General features: G+C 47.1%; 2 protein-coding genes across 5 annotated transcripts in view; both read right to left on the bottom strand.

Annotated features, from left to right (window-relative positions):
• PDLIM2 (PDZ and LIM domain 2) overlaps positions 1-12,278 on the bottom strand; it is a 59,408-nt gene extending 47,130 nt beyond the window's left edge. The window contains exon 1 of the mRNA XM_035139380.3: positions 12,073-12,278. The gene's annotated coding sequence lies outside the window, so the exon portion shown is untranslated. The remainder of the gene's footprint in view (positions 1-12,072) is intronic.
• A 4,943-nt stretch (positions 12,279-17,221) lies between these two features.
• Positions 17,222-21,139, bottom strand: part of SORBS3 (sorbin and SH3 domain containing 3) — a 69,710-nt gene continuing 65,792 nt past the window's right edge. For all 4 annotated transcript variants that reach the window (XM_035138896.3, XM_088657773.1, XM_088657772.1 and 1 more), the window contains one exon: positions 17,222-20,034. In XM_035138896.3, the coding sequence (XP_034994787.3) occupies positions 19,973-20,034 (62 nt within the window). In that variant the 3' untranslated portion in view covers positions 17,222-19,972. The remainder of the gene's footprint in view (positions 20,035-21,139) is intronic.

Raw genomic sequence — 21,139 nt, 5'->3', positions numbered from 1 at the left:
GAATGATGTTTACAAATTTATCTGGGCAGCCAATTTTCAGAAGGACAGTCCACAGGTCATTACGATTCACAGTGTCGAAAGCCTTAGTCAGGCCAATAAACGCCATATACAGGGGTTGGTTTTGCTCTGTGCATTTTTCTTGAAGTTGTCGAGCGGTGAAAATCATGTCCACTGTCCCCCTAGAGGGCCGAAAACCATTTTGGGATTAAGGAAGGGTCACCTCGGATATTGCTACCAGATGGTTTGCTAAGATCCTTGCAAGAATTTTGCTGGCCGCAGCTAATAAGAGAGATGCCTTGATAGTTTCCACAATCAGTTCTGTCACCTAATGTAATGAATTTCTGCATTACATCATCAATGTAATGTTACTTTCATCAATGCATGCATTTTAATGCACACTTTACCTTAGCCGACACAACATTACGTGGCTGGAAAATGGCATTGCAAGATTCAGAGAAGGGTGACTGCCTTTTGGTTGATGTATTGTTTCAGAAAGTGTGAATTATGTTGATTTACCATTAAACGCAAACGGAATCAAATTTCTCCCCCATTTCCTAATCTCTACGTAGTGTCTGAGGTGGTGGTGGGAGCCAGGGAGTTTATTTTGTATCTGGGGGTGGCATTTGTTCCTTGCATAGTTCAGGAACAACCCTACTGCACTCATATCTGCTCAGTGACACTTAAAAACCAAAGGGTGGCCATTTATACATCACAAAAGAAAGAAAAATACATCACAGTGGAAAAACCATAAGTGGACATGCCCTAGTTTATCTGCACTGAATGCAAACACAACTCAGGATACAGGGAAGAGGCTGTGACTTAAGCAGGCCTGTCCCTGGCTACATACTTGTTGGAGGAAACTTCAAGGCTGATGCTCCTTCTTCTAATTGTCCTTTTATCTTTAAACCAGACAGCCATTCTAACAGAGCAGGGATGGAGAACCAAGACCCTCTAGACTAGAAGTTCCCAACCTTATTTGGTGTAATGCCCCTTTTCAGGAAAAAAATTACCCAGTGCCCCCTGGAAATGTACCTTCTTTAAGAAAACAAACAGAAAGATGCAGTGACAAATTTGTGGTCTTTTATATACCTATATTTCCACCTATGTCCTACAACATTGGCCAAATAAGCAAGCAAGCTGCAATCCACTTCCCAAGCCTGTGTGAACCAAAAAGGGTTCCCCCCAAGCCCAGGAAAACCCCTCGCCTCCAGCACAACCACCGGATACAGTTGTTGCTGTCCTGCAACGGCGCCCAATCAGAGGATAAGCATTATTACACAACAGATGAGACATGTACGAATGGTTTTTCAAAATTTTATTCTCTCTTCATGCTTCCCTCGCTCCCTTATTTTTATTCAATTGCACCTGAGACTACTCTGGCCCCTGGATCATTCCAGTGCCTCCCACTGCTATAGTGGGAAACACTGCTCTAGATGCTGCTGAACAACTTATTTGGGATAAAAAGCACTTTAAATGTATGGTGTGTACACAGCGCAGACTAGCCAAGCCAAGAACAGGGGCCATTAACGGAGAGGCATTGAGAGAAATTGCCTGAACTCCACCTTGTCCATGTGGCAGTTACCTTCCACCTCTACCAGTAACAACCCATGAAAACAGACCCCAAACCTCAGACACACAAATAAGGTCTCCAGGGGTAGAATTTCCTGCATTTACTGTACATGTTTTTGCCAGCAGGAAACTACTCCCCACTCCTAGTGAGGAACACCAATAGCCTGTCCTTAGCTGGGATGGGGAGAGATTTTCTACCACTAAACCTTTCAATGGGGTGAGGGAAATTCCAACAATTGTGTGCTTTTGGCGCATGCAATAGTCTTCTCACTTTAATCCAGGGCCAGGCTATCCCAGATTGGTCTGCAGGTCCAGTAGACAGCTGGTTATTTTGGCTATATGTGAAATCATTGTATTTTATATTGGTGTTACGCTATTTTATTATGTGCTGTTATCTTTTGCACATCCTTCCCTTCTTGGATCCCTAGAGCAAGTTTTGCAACCGTTTTTTTTTAATACAATTTTTTGTTTTTTTAAAAAGTGATGATAAACATACAAGACAGAGCCTTCTTCATCATGGCCCCACAGATGTGGAAGATGTGGAACTCTTTGCCACTGGAAATATACATCTGTTCCACCCCAGTAGCAGCTGTAGACATCTGTTTAAGATGTCCTTTTTTGTTCAGACCTATGGACCTAGCTGGTTTAAGGACTGATTCCTTTGCTGCTGCCTTACTGTGGTATTCTATGATTGTGTTAGGAAGTAGAGGATGCTTATTGATTCTGTGGTTTTTGAATGCTATGTCTTTTGTATTATATTTTAATCAGATGTTGTAACTGCCCTGGGAACCTTCAGGTTGAAGGGCAGATTACACATAAAAATAAAATAAAAAACTTGCAGGCACCACTTTCCGGCGTCTACTGCCTGAAGGATGAGAAGAAGGTCAAGACAGAGGCTCAACCAGAACTCAGCTTGCCAGATGAAGAACCTGTTGTAGCTCCCTATGTTAAAACACAGTGTGTGACCATCTTGCTAAGAAGAGCGAGATCCTGCTAGCACATGATGGCTCTGCTCAAAGATCTTCACTGGCTGCTGATTTGCTACCAGACAAAAGTCAAGGTCTTACTATCAGTATATAAAACCCTTAACAGCTTGGGACCTTGCCCGCTACAAACCCATTCAACCGCTTTGATCTGCAGAATGTGCACTTTTACAAGCGTGACTTGATTCTTTGTTCTGCATCTGTCTTGTTTTGTGGCAGGTACCTGTCCTTTGGAACTCCCTGCCTTTGAACACTAGGCAGAAAGTCTCCTTGTACTGCTTCAGAAAACTGCTTTAAAAAAACAAAACATTGAGCATGCCAATCCAGACATAAAATTAGTTTTGAATAATTGTTTCAAAGATTTGCTGGTTTTATTTGCATGAATGAATAAATGATTTATTACGGTCATAGAAATCATAGAATCATAGAGTTGGAAGAGACCACAAGGGCCATCCAGTCCAACCCCCTGCCAAGCAGGAAACACCATCAAAGCATTCTTGACATATGGCTGTCAAGCCTTTACTTAAAGACCTCCAAAGAAGGAGACTCCACCACACTCCTTGGCAGCAAATTCCACTGTCGAACAGCTCTTACTGTCAGGAAGTTCTTCCTAATGTTTAGGTGGAATCTCCTTTCTTGTAGTTTGAATTCATTGCTCAGTGTCCGCTTCTCTGGAGCAGCAGAAAACAACTTTTCTCCCTCCTCTATATGACATCCTTTTATATATTTGAACATGGCTATCATATCACCCCTTAACCTCCTCTTCTCCAGGCTAAACATGCCCAGCTCCCTAAGCCGTTCCTCATAAGGCATTGTTTCCAGGCCTTTGACCATTTTGGTTGCCCTCCTCTGGACACGTTCCAGCTTGTCAGTATCCTTCTTGAACTGTGGTGCCCAGAACTGGACACAGTACTCCAGGTGAGGTCTGACCAGAGCAGAATACAGTGGTACTATTACTTCCCTTGATCTAGATGCCATACTCCTATTGATGCAGCCCAGAATTGCATTGGCATTTTTAGCTGCTGCATCACACTGTTGACTCATGTCAAGTTTGTGGTCTACCAAGACTCCTAGATCCTTTTCACATGTACTGCTCTCAAGCCAGGTGTCTCCCATCCTATATTTGTGCCTTTCATTTTTTTTTGCCCAAGTGTAGTACTTTACATTTGTCCCTGTTAAAATTCATCTTGTTTGCTTTGGCCCAGCTGTCTAATCTGTTAATGTCATTTTGAAGTGTGATCCTGTCCTCTGGGGTATTAGTCACCCCTCCCAATTTGGTGTCACCTGCAAACTTGCTCAGGATGCCCTCAAGCCCATCATCCAAGTCGTTTATAAAGATATTGAATAAGACTGGGCCCAAGACAGAACCCTGTGGCACCCCACTAGTCACTACTCTCCAGGATGAGGAGGAGCCATTGATGAGCACCCTTTGGGTTCGGTCAGTCAGCCAGTTACAAATCTACTGAATGGTAGCATTGTCTAGCCCGCATTTTACCAGCTTCTTTACAAGAATATCATGGGGCACCTTGTCAAAGGCCTTGCTGAAATCAAGATAGGCTACATCCACAGCGTTCCCTTCATGTACCAGGCTTGTAATTCTGTCAAAAATTGAGATCAGATTAGTCTGACATGACTTATTTTTCAGAAACCCATGCTGACTTTTAGTGATCACAGAGTTTCTCTCTAGTTGCTCACAGACCGTTTGCTTAATGATCTGCTCTAGAATCTTTCAAAGACCAGCTCTTGAAAACACATTTGGGAGAACAATCCTGAAGTACAAAACATATCTAAAAAACTTTATACAATGATAAAATTACTATTTATAAATGCAATGAGCATAAAAATACTTAAAACTTTAAAAAAGCTGCCACAGAGAACTGGCCCTGGGTTGCTCAGGGAACCGGAATTAGGGACTTTCAAACGAACTGGTTTGTCTCAGGGGAAGGTCTCTGTCCAAGGGCGTACCCACCATTCGGCAAGTTAGGGCAGCTGCCCTACTCTAGAAGCAGGGCTGGTGGGCAGAGGCGGAGCACAGCCCGGCGGAGCGCGAGTTCGCCATTCCCGCCGCACCGCGCCGCACCCTCCCTCCAGCTCCCCGGCGCGCCCTCAGGCAAGGCCAAGCGCGGCGGGGAACCAGGGAGCGCGGCGCGGCGGGCGGGAACGCTGAACTCGCGCTCCGCTGGGCTGGGCTCTGCCTCCGCCCACCAGCCCTGCTTCTAGGGAGGGGCACAGCCCAGCGGAGCGCGAGTTCACTGTTCCCGCCCACTTTGTGGCCCCTCCCCTTCCGTGCCTTGGCCCCTCCCCTTGCCCCCCCCCTAGTTTTGATCCTGGGTACGCCCATGTCTCTGTCTGCAGATCTGGACACAGAATCTGGCGACCGTCCGGGTTGTCTTCTGGTCTTTGCCTAACAGGAGCATGTCGTATATTTGCTTTTCCGGGGTGTCAACTAACCTCACCAGTATGGAATCCAAGGTCTCCCTACGTGTCTCTTCATAGAAGGGACATCTAAAGAAAAGGTGCTCTGGGCTACCTATTTCCCCCAATGAGCAGGCGAGTCTTTGAGCATAGGGGACTTTTTTGTAAGAACCTTCCATTACAGGCGTGGGCAGGGCCGAGCTTCTGGCAAGTGTGAAAGCCCTTCTTGCATTCTTGGCTAAGAGAAAGGAGAGGTAAGCTGCCAGAGCGGCTATCTCTCTCTCTGTTTCTTCAATTTTGTATTTGGGGCATCTTGAGCAGTCCTGTTGTCTCTCAATGTCTATGATTCTTTGTGTGACCGTGACTTTTGCTTTGCTCAACCCTATACTTAAAAGGGCTTGGGGAGCAAAAACCATTTTCTGGAGGGTGTTCAGAACTGCTATCAGCCAGCCTGACTGGAACTGATCGCAGAGGATCAATGGGCTATTCCTCAGGGGAGCATATTTAATGTCAGCCATTTGTAAATTGATGATAGGCAGATGAAAGCCTCCACTCTCATCATTCCCATTTCTAGTCTAACCCATGTGTTTGAGACATATCTGGGGACATGAAGGAGAGCTCTAAGAAATTTAGATTGCACAGGCTCCAGGGGGGAGAAGGTAGAGGAAGGTGGACCCAGAAAGGCAAAACCCAGCGTTTTGGCCTTGAATAATTTAAGGTCCGTGGGGACAAAAAATCCCCCTTGGGCTCTAAAAAATTTGGGGATGCAGTTTGCGTTTTTCCCCGCGGAGCTCTCAGTAGAATTTATGTGGAGTTTGTTGGATCCTGAAGCCTGTCCCACCATTCCAAGATATTTGTAGTTTGTGACTTGTTCTAATTTGTGGCCTTGAAGTTCCCAGCTTCTAAGCTTTGGTTTTTCCCCAAAGGCTAGTATCTTGGTTTTTTGATAGTTGATTTTGAGACGTTCGGATTCACAGTAGCGAGCTTTCTTAGCGCCCTTTTGAGTCCGATAGGGGTTCCAGATAGAATCATCAACATATAACATGACTGAAATGTGCTGGCTTGCAAGCTTTGGTGGATGGAGTTCTAAGTCATTAAGTGCGGCTACTAAGTTATTTAAATAAAAGTTAAATAATAGAGGGGTCAAAAGGCACTCTTGCCTAACTCCCTTGTAGGTTTTAATGGGGTCTCCCTTGTAGGTTTTAATGTTAAGGAGGTGCTTTGCATAGAGCTTACTTATCACACTTAGTAAGCTGATCGGCCTGTTAATTCGCTGGGTCCCTTCGTTGCCCTTTTTATAGAATGGGACTATTATGGCTGTTTCCCTTTCCCTGGGTAAGAATGGTGCCCACCAGTCCGCCTGAGCTTTTATTATTTCTGGCGTGATGCCGCCTGGGCCCGGGGCTTTGGCTGTTTTCAGTTGGTTGATGTATGTTTTCACTTTGGTTATTGAAACTGTCAGCCATTTTGCCAGTTGTTCTATTTTATAAATCTGAGGTGGGGATTCAGCGTCCTCATACAGAGATTGAAAAAAGGATACCCAGAGGTTTGGTGGAATTTGTGATGTTAGGGGGGGGGGGGGGAATTAGTCTTGTGGGTGCCAGAAGCCACCAGTTTCCAGAATAATGTCTGATCTGTTGATTTTGCTGCACTGATTATTTCCGCCCAACATTTTCTGCTATAAGCGTTCTTTTGGTGGATTATTAGATCTTTGTATTCTTTTTTTTAGGACACGGACAGCATGGTAAGCTTGCTGTCTGTCATTATTTGTATATTATTGTTTTATGCACACTACTTAGGGGTTTGTCTATTTTTAATCAAGCAGCTTATAAATTATTCAAAACAAAAAATAGAAATGTGTCCATCTAAATAGGCTTCCTCAACCGGTCAAGGCAGTTGAATATAAATATAACATTGAAAGCAGTGGCGGGGGTGTGGGGGGGGTGTGGCGTTGTCAGCCTGAAGGCTGCATTTCTTCATAGGCAATCTCCTTGGGACCACATGCTGGAGGTGGGTGGGGCAAGGGATGTGACTCCTATCTTTATGTCGTTTCAGTTACACAAAGGTCGACAGTTTCTGCTCATACATCTCTCCATTCAGGCAAGCAAGAGCCATTATTACACCTCCATGACATATCTCAAGCCAGAAAAAAGAGCTGAGCAAGGCCTGGGAGCTGAGTGATCTGGAGGAGGGCCTCTCGCTGCCCATTAAAAACATTTGGAAGCCCCATATCCCACACGTCCCCAGAATAGGAAGGCCCTCCAGGTAGGAGCCTTTAGCAGTAGCTGAAAAACTGGTAACAACTCTGTAGCTCAGCCTGCCAAGACCAACTGACAGCAAGTGTGGTGGAGTGGTTAGAGCGTCAGACTAGGACCTGGGAGGCCAGGGTTTGAATCCTCACTCAGCCATGAAGCTCCCTAGGCAACCTTGGGCCAGTCAATATATCTTAGCCTAACCTACCTCACAGGGTTGCTGTGAGCATCAAATACAGAGGAAGGGGCAACACCAGATCTAGAGTGGTGCAGACGGTTCTTCTGCACAGGGTGCCAAGCTAAGAGGGTGAATTAATAATAATAATAATAATAATAATAATAATAATAATAATTCTGCAACCTATATTTATAATAATGATGCTGCAACCTATATTTATATTTTACTCAAAGTTAGGGGGTGCCAAATCCTTGCTCAGGGCACCATATTACCAAAGTCCGCTCCTGGGAAGAAGTGGGGAGGCCCATGAATGACATTTTGAGCCCTTTGGAGGAACAGAGGGACATGGATGTAGTAAATGAACCAGACCAGGGTGGTAAATTGTGAGATATCAGAGAAAGGGAGAACATTGTGTTAGGAAGAAGGACTGGGAGATTATGGCACATTCTTTGCTAAAAGAAAATCCCAATATTAAGGTGGAGGAGCGGGAGACAGACAGGCACTTCTTCAGAAGAAACATCCACACAATTTCCTCAAACGATATGGGGAAGCTGGCCTTTTTAGAGCTAGCAGGGCAGAGGAGAGAGACAAAACAAGCCAGTCATTGGTTCTGCCTTCCCCCACTGCCGGTCTCTCTGCCTTCTGGCCGGCCAGTCCCAATGAGCGCAAGCCATCACTGCTGAGATTTAAGGACAGAGCAGCATCCGATGTCACCTGCAGGCAGCCTTGTTATTGAGCATTTATTCTGATTTGTTTGCACAAAGGTTGTAGGGAGGATATATGGCATTGCCTGTCCACTGAGCTGTCGCTCTGATTTGTTGGTGGGGAGGTTACATGGGGTTGGGTGTGAAGCAACTGTTATCTCACACTTTCCAGGGCGTCTGATTTTTTTGGGGTGGGGGTGGTGTTGGTTTGTTGCACAAGAGCACCATATCCATTACTACAATTGCACAACTTGGAATTTGCCACTATGTGCCCTAAGTCACCATGCACTGAGGAAAAGATTCATTCATAAATGTGACCACAAGTAGGGGTGGTTTTTTTAAGGTACCCTAAAAACAGTTGTAGGTTGGTTGGTTTAAACAGTAGATTAGACAAAATTCATGGAGGATAAGGCTATGGTCATGTTCTTCCTACACAGCCAGAAGCGAGATGCCTCCGAATACCAGTTCACAGGAGTTGTGTTCAGGTCCTGTTTGCTTTCTTCCCACAGGTATCACAGTGAGAACAGGATGCTGGACTAGATGGACCACTGGCCAGATCTTGTCGGCTCTTCTTATAGTCTTAAAAACTATCTCTCGCCCTTTTACTTAGTGTGAGAGGGAAGCATGCGGGCTGTGTTATTTCCCAATTGCTCACTAACAGTGCAGTCAAATTCCCCTTCCTTGTGTACATCTAATGCATGGAGAGGACAAGTCTACCTTTGCAGCCTGAAGGGCTTAAGTGCTACCTCCAAGAAGTATTTCACTTCCTAGCAGCAAAATGAAGCTTCCATGTGCAGGGGCACTATATCACTGGGACAGCATACCAAAAAGGGAAGCAGCCTTGCAAGCTTCTAGGAGGCATCTAGATAGTTGCTACTACAGTATAATCAAAATGGAATCAGTTTGGAAAGACGTCGACTCCATATGCCAAACTTGTGGGAAAGAAATGAAAGGGTCCAAGCATTCCAACGAGGCCCTCCCATTAGGAAACGCAACAGGTTCTGAAGCAGACAATAACACTAGCTGGATGTGTGAAAATGCGATCAATAGAGGAGAATTGGAAAAGTCCTGGGGCAAAACCCCAATGAGAAGAGGAAACAGGAGGCTCCTATGAAGTCTTCTCACCCATCCAAGAATAATCCCTGCCACAGCCCAAGAGCTCAGTCAAGTCACTCCTCGGCTCCTGCCATTACTACACAGCCATAAAGAGCTGTGTGAGCTGGCCAAGTCTGTGGCACACGCAACACACAGATCAGAGTCTGGAAATGTGGGGTACGGGGAACATGTTTGAATGCTAAAAGGAGAGGTGCTCAGGTTCACGTTTGTCCGCCGGGTGGCACGCATTCTGCCCCAGAAACATTTTTCACTGAGAATGTTGGAAGATTACCGGCAGACTAAAGAAGTTCCTCACACACAGCTAAACTACAGAATTTGCTCCGACAATAAGTAGCAGTGACCACCAGCTTGCATGGCTTTACAAGAGAACAGGATGGATTCCTGATGGAAAAGACCATCAATGGCTATTAGTGCCCAGCCATGACGACTGTCAGGGGGCCAGTTCACTGTCCGTCAGACACTGTTGGGGCTGGACTATAGTTTGAAAAAAATATGAACAAATTCCTATGCACACTGCACATATTTTATTTGTGGTGCACAAAAAAAGGGAAAACAATACAATATTTAACATGAAGAATGATTTTAATCAACATAAACTTATAAATATTTCAATGGGAAGTATGGGCCTGCTTTTTGGCTAATGAGATGGTTAATATCGCCTCACACCTGCTCTGCTGGGCGGCAGAATGAGGCTTCTCAGCCCCGAAACGGCCACTTCCCTGTCCCGCCTCAGAGTGTAACAGCTGAAAAGGGAAAGCATGGGGGGGGGCTGACCTCCCCCCCCTCCACGGCTGCCTCACCCAAGTTGCTTGCCTCATGCAGCGCAGCCAAAGGAACTCAGCCACGGACCACAAAGAGAGAACGCAAAAGCGCCGACCTGCCTGCTGCGCATGGTACAGGATCGCATCATCCCTCCTCTTGCACGTGCACCCCCCCTACCCACAACCAACCAACCACTGCAGAGGTCATGCTCACACATGGGACACCGTACTTCCTTTTGCCATAGACCCGTTAAGCATAGCTGCCAAGTTATCCCTTTTTTAAAGGGATTTTCCCTTATGCTGAATAGGCTTCCTCGCGAGAAAAGGGAAAACTTGGCAGCTATGCCGTTAAGACAGCGGCAGGTTCTGCAATTGCCGGCCGGGCCGGGCCCAGGGCCCTCACAAGCCAGATCGGCTCACGGACTGTAGTTTGAGGACTCCTGGTCTAAGGCTGGCATCACAAGCAGGGAGAGTGCTGCTGTTATGTAACTATTGAATGGAGAGAAAGACACTCTGCACATGCTCAAGGGCACACGGTTCTTTATTATATTACCTGGCAATGGGAACCACTTCCTGGGCAAACCCTTCACAGGAGGGGCTTAACCAGCAAGCCCACCAGAGACAGACCTCCGTTCGGAGACAGCATTGAAACAAGGTGACCACATTCCAAAAGACTAGACCAGGCATAGGCAAACTCTGCCCTCCAGATGTTTTTGGACTACAACTCCTACCATCCCTAGCTAACAGGACCAGTGGTCAGGGATGATGGGAGTTGTAGTCCCAAAACATCTGGAGGGCAGTTTGCCTATGCCCAGACTAGACTCCTACTGGAGGGAAGGGGGTAAGGGAAAGACTCTGGACACCTTAAATCTAACAAAATTTATTGAGGCATAAACTTTCCTGCAGCTGATGTCGTCAGTTTGTCCCCCGCTAGCATTCAAGGTCCGACAGAACTTCTCTTCTGTAGCCACACACAACAGGGTGGGGTTGTGCTGGGAAGGACTCAAGGGTGCTCTCCCTGACCCCACCCTAGACAAGTGAGGGCTCTCTCAAACCAGATCCATACCAAAGAGCTTCTCTCCGCAGGCAGGTTCCCCATGTGCCACGTCAGTCAGGATAACCATGGCCCTGCAGCTGCTCCTGGAATGCTACTCCCATAATCTCAACCACTAGGCATGCTGGCCAGGGTGGATGGGGTCCAACAACAGCTGGAGAGCCACAGGTTCCCCATCCGTGATTTGAGGAGAGCTTCCTGTTGATCTCCATGTGATGGATATACCGAGCCAAAAAACAGACACACCTGCTCACCTCTCCCTTCCTCAGTGGCCTCCCCTGTGGCAAAATTCAGACTAGAAGCTCCAAAGCACAAGAGCCTGTCCTCTTGAATTCTGTGAAGTGCCTTGGCACCCTTTCCAGGAGGAGAGGAGTACAGAATGACAGAAGGAATTGGGAGAAAGAAGAAGCATTTTCTGAGCCAGATGTCTCTCTCCTTAAAGGGTAGCCCATCAGCCGCTAGACTCGTAAAGCGTCCCGGATGCCCCTGAAACGCCAGAATGCGAGTCTCGTTCGAAATTCTAAGCAGCCACCGGCTAGGGATCTGCTTACTCTTATTTACAGACCCCTTTTAAGCTGCAGCTAAAAAGAACAATTAAAGTCATGCGACAAGAACAGGGCAATCAAAACTAAGAGCCCCCACCCTTTCCCCAATAAAAAGACACCGGAGGCAAAAATAACTTGCTTAACCTGATTGCTGAAAGCATCCCCCGAAAGAAATAGGAGCGAGGGGATTTGTACGGTGCGTGCAAAATCTTCAAGAGGCAAGGAGTTCCAAAGAACCGGGGGGACGGACGGGACGCAGGCACCCTCCTCGTGCATTCTATTTGTTCTTCCCTCCCCGGCAGAGAAGGCCAAACCCCCACAGCCCCGGCGCGCTGCTCGTCCCGAGTCTCGCCCGAGACAGCCACGCACATCCCGGGTAAGTCAGAGGAGCTGGACGGATCTTCGCGCCGAGCTCCTCCTGCGCCAACTTCACCTGTCGGGTTGCCACTCCGCCCGCCCGCTCGCCCTACGCGGCGCCTGCACGCGGACACTCACCGGCGCAAGACGTGGCTCGTGGGGTCCCGAAGGCGCCGGAGGAAGAGGCGCGCCGGAGAGGCCGGGCGGCGGCGGCGGCAGCAGCAGCGGGAGAGCAGCGCAGCGCCGGGCGGGCGGGCGGGCGGGCAGGCGGAGGTTGCCCCTGGGCGCCCCGAGCTGCTCTGCTCTAGCGGCGCGGCGCCTCCTCCCTCGCTCCCTCCCGCGAAGGGGCGGACGCGCCTCCCTCGTGGGCCGGCGGCGCCGGCGACTTCAGCGAAGGGAGCGGAGGCGAGCGCCTCCTTCAGGCGCCCCGGAGCCCCTGCAGGCTCCGCCGGAGAAGCCGCCTGTTGCCCCGGGGCTTGGTTCTCGCTTCGCCCGGCCGTGTGCCGAGAAGAGACCGGGGGAGAGGCGGCCACCCTGCGCTCCCTGCCCTGTTGCGGGTGGGCTCTTTCTTCACTGGAAAACGAAAAAGTGCTGGTTTAATGCCCCATCATCTCTGACCACTAGTCCTGCTAGCTAGGAATGAGGGAGTTGTAGTCCAACATCATTTGGGGACCGGAGGCTGAGAAAGGCTGTATTTACGCCTATGGCCCCCCCGTCCCCATTTCTTAGCACAACAACCCTGCGAGGGAGGCTAGGCTGAAAAGATTTCCTCCAGGGAACGCTGTGGCTGAGTGAGGATTAAAACCTGACTCTCTCCAACTTCAGTCCAGCATTTTAACTACTACACCACCTGGCTCTCAGCCTGCTGCTTGATCAAAATCTAGGGCTGACTAGTCCATCATCTCGCTTCCAGCAATAGGTGCTTCGGATAAACCCAAAAGCAGGGATGTGGAATCTGTGGCTTTCCAGATGTTGCTGGACTTCAACCCACATTGCCCTTGACCACAAGCTCCGCTGGCTGGGGAAGATGGGAGTGAGACCAACAACATCTGGAAGCACAGAGGTTCTCCATTCTGGGGTGGGGAGACAAAAGCCCTCCTAGGTTGCACCTGCTCTCTGGGAACATCCAAGTTAATGCCTGGGCAAAGAAGCAAAGGCTGCAACTGTGAACATTTTCTTTGTAAACCGCATTGAGTTTTCTTACAATCAAGCCGTGTATACATTTTATGCAATCAATAGAAACCCATAACATCTATGGGAGTAAGCTTCCTTGAGTACCGTGGGGCTCACTTCTGAAGACATTCACACATCTAGGACTGGGCTGCATTGCCAGCGGTGGCACCATCAGTGTAGGGCTCTGGGGCAGGAGTCCAGGGTAGTCCAGTAGAAGCAGGAGGGGCCCCAGCACAGCAGCATGGGCTTGGCACATCTTGAAATGTGAAGTACTGCAATGCTTCTTGCTTTCTAAAGAGCTGCCCACTGTAAGACCATTGAACCCAGAGTCTAACATGAGTGAGGAAGAAGCATAGTTCCATGACAGAGCATCTGCTTTGCATGCAGACAACCTGAAGCTCAGACTCTGGCATCTTCAGGTGGGGCTGGAGAGCCTCTGCCAACCAGTGTAGACAACACCAACACCCCTCCTACGGCAGTCAAGACAACATTTGGCACCAGCTTGACTGCAGGAGCTGCAAGGAGACATACTTCCAAATCACAATGAATGAGCTCACTGGCCTTGCAAATAGATGGTCTTACATCTGGCCTTTCAACTTCAGCAAATTTTGGATTTGGTTTGTGAGATATGGTTTGTTCTTAACCATATTTTAGTTAAGAACAAGGACACAGCTCAGGCCTATGCATTCTCTTGGGAGATGTAAGCCCCATTCAGTTCAACGGCACTTGGTCCCTCCCTACTACCGGTAAATGCACTGCAGCCTTAGAAAAACTGACCTGAAAGAGTGAAACCAGAATGGAGGCAGGGTGGGGAACATCTTGCATCTCCCAGCAAATTTAATCACTTACTCCAATGATAGAATGTTTGTGCTATAAATTAAAGTGCAAATCTCACTGCCTCTCTTAGGTTCCACACTTTGTAATCCATTAAAGCTGAAGGAAACAGGATTGCCATGCATTACAGAGGGCAAGAAGGGGAAACCTGCAGATTCAGTTCTTACAATTTAGCTCATTAAAAATGCTTAGAATAACAATATTTTAGTAACAGCTGGTCTCTCTCATTTCCATATCTGAGGGATGTTTCTTGAAGTAACTTTAGCAATCCTGTGCGAAGACTTGTTTACTAAAAACTTTAAAAAACAAATGTGTTGCATTTTAGCCAAATAATAATGGTACAAAAGCAAATACGCTTTTCTTTCCAGTATTTAAGGGAAGGGCACACCTCAGTGGGGAAGCACATGCCGCAATGCAGATCTTAGGTTTCTTTGTTTATTTACAGAATATCAATTTTATATCTGATGAAATGGTTTTGCTGTTTTTGGAATTTGATTATTAGTTTTGCTGTTTTAGTTTGTTGAATTGATTTTAGCTCAACAAGTTTGACCTAAACCCCCAAAAGCAGGGCTTCCCTTCCTTAAAAAAAACTCAACAGCTTTGACCTGAACCCCCCAAAAGGGGGTAGATCACTCCCAGTTTTTAACTCTGTGAGTAGATCAGAGTCTCTTGGGAGGTGGCCACACCTGCAATAGATGATCAAATAATTTAAAGTATAAGGCAAGAAAGTCTAAGGTGAATAAAAGTCCTAGCGTGTATCTAAAATAGTAGCTTGTTGGTGGATTCCTTAACTCAAATGGCAATAAATTCCATATTAAGGATGACTTTAATCCTCGTCATCTTCAGGTGGGGCTGTAAGAAACCACTCCCTGAAACCCTTGGAAGCTGTCAGCCACTGGCCTTAATAAGTACCGTATGAGGCAGATGGCTGGGAGCTTTATTGCGTGTTACTGTTAGCATCCGTCTGTCTCAAGAGACAAGGCAGTGAAATATTTGTGAGGGATAGGGAGAATATTGCCCTTCCCAAATGGCACCCTAGACTATCACAGCCCTTCTGCACAGGCAATATAAAAAACTGAAGGCATGTCTGCAAAATAGGTTTGTGTCTGGAGCCGAAGAGAGGTCTTTTGTTTTGCTCTGAAGCCTAATTCCCCGTGTCTCTTGAGGTCAGTCAATAAACTCAGTAAAACCCTCAAGTGACTAAGGATGGGAGGCAGCTGACAAAGATAGACCCAGCCAAGCCCAGGTATGTTGCTCAGCCTCCCTCCATGCTAATCTCTGTGTACACTTGACTACTGGAAAACAAGCATGTCATTCTGCTGTGGGCAGGGACATCTAGGGACAAAGACAGAGGATCAATGGGTTGTATCCAATGGTAGTCCTACTCAGGGTAGACCCATCAAAGTCAATGGGTGTGATCATTTAGGTTCACTAATCTCAGTGGGCTCACTCTAAGCAGAACTTTGTTGGCTACAACCCAATTGCATTCTCTCTCTCTCAACACTTTTGTATATAGAGGAAGTATTTGCATCTCAAGGCTTAAATTGCCATTTTTTGCTTTTACTGACCTGCTCATGTGCCTGCAACAGTAGCTTGATATGTGCCATGTGGACATATCAAGCTAACAAAATAAAAGTGATGTGAAAATCTTCAGCTACTCAGTTTCTGCACATCCAGCTATTGTTAAAGGAAGAGGTAAAGGTAAAGGGAGACAGGTAGCACAGTGGTCTAAAGTCTAAACCACTGAGCCTCTTGGGCTTGCTGGTCGCAAGTTCGGCAGTTCGAGTCTGCGTGCCATTGCTCTGTCCCAGCTTCTGCCAACCTAGCAGTCTGAAAGCATACCGGCGAGAGTAGATCAATAGGTACTATTGTGGCAGGAAGGTGAATGGCATTTCCATGTGCTCTGGCCTCTGTCATGGTGTTCCGTTGCGCCAGAAGCAGTTTAGTCATGCTGGCCACATGACCCCCAAATCCAGAATTTGATCCGCAAATGAAATTAAATAGCTCTGTATATAAACAAATGTATGGGGATCTCTCTAACCTTCCATTTTAAACTGTGTTGTTGCTGTATCTCGCATACCAGAATTAGGGGATGCAGTCTTCCCTGAGGCGCTCGGGATTTTCAAGGTCCAAGGGCAGAGGCTGGGCCTTGTCCCTGCTGTTAGATGCCTCAGCCATCATGCCTCTTCACCAAAGGAATCTTCACACTGGTACCTCAGGCAGAAAATCCCAATGGCAATGTTTCAAACATTAACACATGGCAGGGAGACAACTTAAGACTTACAGTACTACACTTGGGCAAAGTACTACACTTGGGCAAAAAAAATGAAAGGCACAAATACAGGATGGGTGACACCTGGCTTGAGCGCAGTACATGTGAAAAGGATCAAGGAATCTTGGTACACCACACACTTGACATGAGTCAACAGTGTGATGCAGCAGCTAAAAAAGCCAATGCAATTCTGGGCTGCATCAATAGGAGTATAGCATCTAGATCAAGGGAAGCAATAGTACCACTGTATTCTGGTCAGACCTCACCTGGTCAGACCTCACCTGGAGTACTGTGTCCAGTTCTGGGCACCACAGTTCAAGAAGGATACTGACAAGCTGGAACGTGTCCAGAGGAGGGCAACCAAAATGGTCAAAGGCCTTATGAGGAATGGCTTAGGGAGCTGGGCATGTTTAGCCTGGAGAAGAGGAGGTTAAGGGGTGATATGATAGCCATGTTCAAATATATTAAAGGATGCCATATAGAGGAGGGAGAAAGGTTGTTTTCTGCTGCTCCAGAGAAGCGGACACGGCGCAATAAATTCAAACTACAAGAAAGAAGATTCCACCTAAACATTAGGAAGAACTTCCTTACAGTAAGAGCTGTTTGACAGTGGAATTTGCTGTCAAGGAGTGTGGTGGAGTCTCCTTCTTTGGGGGTCTTTAAGCAGAGGCCATCTGTCAGGAATGCTTTGATGGTGTTTCCTGCTTGGCAGGGGGTTGGACTGGATGGCCCTTGTGGTCTCTTCCAATTCTATGACTTTACACTGCCTTTCTACAAAAGTACACAAGCCAGAGGTTCTCCAGGCCAAACTCCATGAAGTAAATAAGAGCTGCACTATCCCACACAGGATATCTTCCCAAGGGACAGGGCTTCCTAGAGTCCATTTGTCTATCTCCCACCCGTCAGGGCTCCCAAAATTAGCCATTTAAGAGACGGGTCTCTTGGTCTCTGCCTTTGTGGGATCTTCAATCTGTAGACGCTTTAGAAACAGCATGGCAAGAGCCAGACTTGACTTTAGATCAGCAACATTTTATTGGCAGGAAAAGCTGTATAGGCAACAATATCAAGGACTCTCTTTTCCCACAGCGAACCAGACAGCCACTTGCCTCCTACAAGCTGACTGGGTTCAGTGGTGCTGTGCAGCTCAGGCACAACACATCTCTGAATCATGTGTCAGGTCAGGAGACCCAGTCTGATCCAAAATGCTAGATGAGGTTGTTTCAAATAGTGGTGGTTGGGGTTCCTCACAAGTTGGGAGACAGATGAGAGAAGAGAGATGAGCTCTCCCACAAGAGAGTTTGCCGTCTCTACCAAACTCCCCTTGCAAAAGTGCTGCTTCAAGGGAGTGACGGCTTGACAGCAGGGCAGCCCCCAACACTTTGCTGCTGGAGACAAACAAACAGCTGGTCCCCCCCCCCTCCATTCCATATACAGAAGCTGAATGGACCAGGACAGTGTCTCAGTGAGACACTTGAATCTCATTTTGAGGCTGTACACACTCCATACCTTTAAGGCACATTTGAAGCACAGGGTCTCTTCCAACTCTACAATTCTATGATTCGCCCCCCCCCCCCAAAAAAGAATCCTGGAAACTAGCATGTTAAAGGTGATGGGAACTGTAGCTTTTGAGGGGTAAACTACGGTTCCCATGATTTGGGGTGTTTGTGTGTGTTGCTTTAAAGGTATGGTGTCTAAACTGCCTAAGACTGGCAAGAGGATCACATCCTGCAGTGCTCACCTGATGAAAGCAAGCTACTTTAGTGCAGGCTTAGGGCACACACAGCTCTGATCCCAGCACTGTCTGCCTCACTGCCTCATGATAGGGAGGACCAGTGAACTTTGGCATGCACCACAGTCCTTTGCTATGTGCTGGGGGGCGGGGCAGGGGGACAGCTGGAAAAGCTTCCTTGAAGGTAAAGAGTCTGAAAACCGCAGAGCCAAAATGCTGAGTCTGAACCTGCAAGGTGCGGCTACCATGTTTCTTAAAAACAAAAGGCAGCCCCTGTTGTTTACCTAGAGCAGAGACTCAACTCCACCAGGACTGGTCTCAACCTGCACATCTTCTCTCCATGGGTGGGACTGTCTCAACACCCCACTTGCACAACTGTTCTGCTGCAGTGTGGAGGACAATTTCGTTAGCACTGTGCAAGAGGCTGCAGGAGACATAGATGTCTCAGTGTTCTTGGCCCAATACAATCCCCCACTGTCTCTTTCCTCTGCCTCACCAGCTGCATACCCCCAGAAGTTTGAAAACAACTCAAGCTGTGGCTACTCTAGCCACTAGAGAATATCTTTAGACCTAGAAATCTCCCTCCGGTCTTGACCCTTGACTTTGGAGGTGAAAGGAGACTGCCAGAATGGAAAGTTCAAGGAGATTAAAGGCAGGATACAGGCAACATACAAACAGGCCCAGATTTCCAATGCCAGGATAGGAGTCCTGCGGGTCTCCAATGGTGTCTGGCTTTTGCTGCTGGGGGCAGGAATGAGATGCATCTTCAGAGAGGAGCTGTGGACAATGGGCACTTATGCAAAAGCAATAACCACCACTGCTTCTTGGTTGGGGTCAATTAGCACAGATGTCAGTAACCGTAACAGAACTGAATTCTCCCCTTCACTTCCTTCCTTCGACCCCCAACAACTGTATCAATATTAAAGCCTTTGTAGCAGGTGCTCAAAATTAGGCGAGGAGGAGGAAGAAGAGGAAGAAGAGGAAGAAGAGGAAGAGGAAGAGGAGGAGGAGGAGGAGGAAGAGGAAGAGGAAGAGGAAGAGGAAGAAGAAGAAGTGCAAGTAAAGACAGAGAGTTTAGGCTAAAGGAATGTCCAAAGTGTGCTCTAGCTGCAGAGTAGCCCTAGGAATTTGCTAACTCTCCAAGTGATCACATCTTTTAGTTTAACACAAGCAAGATAATGCATCCACTCACAGGGTCAAACATGAAGAGGAATGATTGGAAGTTATTTTGATCAAAGTTCTAAATGAATCCTTTAGATGGAGAGACCATTTAGATGGATCTCCAGAAGGCAAAGCCTTTGAGGGAAGTTGGGCAGGATACAAAAATGTTACTACTGGTAGCCATGCTGCCTTGCATACACTTGGTGGAGCAGCCGCCATTCGACAGGGTCCATGGATTCCCATGGAACACAGAGGCTGTGGGTGCTCAGAGAGCGCTGTCAGCTCATCAGTTGTGCTGGGACATTGGTTACAGAGTCTGCAGAACACCACAGCAGTGTTTGTGGTCCATTGCAAGGAAGCAGGATCTTTCTGGAGATTTGATGCAGGGCAGTCACAGGGTCACAATCCCATTTCCACCTTGCACTGCTGCTATGAGAGCTGGCAGAAGGGCTGGCACTCCTAGATTTGCCCACAAAAAGGAAACTCAGTTGGGCCACAGCAAGCAAAGAGCCCAGGAGGTTATCTGCATTGCCTGCTTCGCCCGAGTCTCTTGCTTGTTACAGAAAGGCTTGAAATAATGATGCTCCATAAATACTGGAGGGTGGAGAAAATAAGAGTGTGATCACCCTGTACAAGGAAGCCAAGACACAGAAGTGTAAGGCGATGGTCAAGGAACAAGAGGCCTCCAGGGGACAAGTGGCAAGAACTTCCTGGAACACAGTTTGGGCTCCAGGCTGGCTCTCACACCACCACCTCTTTTTGCTCCTTGTCTACAGACTGTGGGGCATCTTTCCAAGGAAACCGGATACAAGAGCAGCAGATTCTGACTCAGTTTCCACTTGGCACACGAGGGGTTGGTCGAGGAGCAGTCACACAGGGGCAACGTAATTCCCAGGGAAAGTGCCAAATTTATGTGTTCTTCTAGAGACACCTAAGGTAGAAACAAAAGCAAAATAAGGGTCCCTGATGAAGGAAAAAGAGGCTCAAGGTTGCCCATCCTGCAGTAGAAACTTTTCCCAGGAGTGTCCTGAAAAAACCATTTGAAATAAACATTGGCCTCTAAGGAAGCACTAATTCATTGCACAAATTAACTCTTCACTCTGAAGCACCAGCTTTTTCGTCCACAGTTATGTCCTTCCATCCTGTTTTGGGGGCCTCTCCAGAACTTTTGGCTCTATTGCAGCTACTCAAGAGCATGATCTGGAGGGTAATGATTCTACATCACCCGCACCATGCTGGACTATTCAATGGGTAAACACAGGGGAAAATGAAGGGACCTTAGTTCCAATGTACTTTTTGCCATTTCTAGGCTCCAATTAAAACATGGGCATGTAGGCAGTGACCAATGCCAGGTAAAAAGTTTGCATCCTAGAGATGCAAGGGTATTATTATTATTATTATTATTATTATTATTATTATTATTATTAATTTATACCCCGCCCATCTGGCTGGGTTTCCCCCACCACTCAAATATCAAAATACATTAAAATATCACAGATTAAAAACTTCCCTAAACAGGGCTGCCTTTAGGTGTTTTCTAAATGTCAGGTAGTTGTTTATCTCCATTTTGTTGGCTGGGACCCCCTCCGGGGCAGCCCTGATAAAAACCTCTATAAGAAAAGCAGCAAAAAACAGAACAAAAGAAAAACACAAAAAACACAAAAAACAAAATAGAACAATAAAAACCAAGAACAGTAAAAATTACAAATATACCAAAATTAAACAAAATCCCAAACCCAACTAAAAATCCCTCCCACCTACCACACCAAAAAAAACAAACACATAAATGTTTTAAAAAACCATTTTTTAAAAAGAACTCTGTGCTGTTCTAAGTCCCCCTGGGCAGTACCAGCAGCAGAGCAGCGGCAGCAGTCCTTATGAGGCCCCCCAGGGCCTGCCCTGGGCCAGATGAAAAGAGACAGGGACAGGGCCTGTAGGCACTCACAGCAGGAAAGAGTCCTGGGCAGCACCCTCTACAGGTAGCATACTCTACAGGTATCACATTCCTGCAAGCCAAATGCCAAGTTTGATACTTG

This window comes from Zootoca vivipara, chromosome 14 (assembly GCF_965207765.1).
Source record: "Zootoca vivipara chromosome 14, rZooViv2.hap1.1, whole genome shotgun sequence".
Taxonomy (NCBI): domain Eukaryota; kingdom Metazoa; phylum Chordata; class Lepidosauria; order Squamata; family Lacertidae; genus Zootoca; species Zootoca vivipara.
The sequence above is the reverse complement of the archived record's forward strand: the minus strand, read 5'-3'. Positions and strand labels throughout refer to the sequence as shown.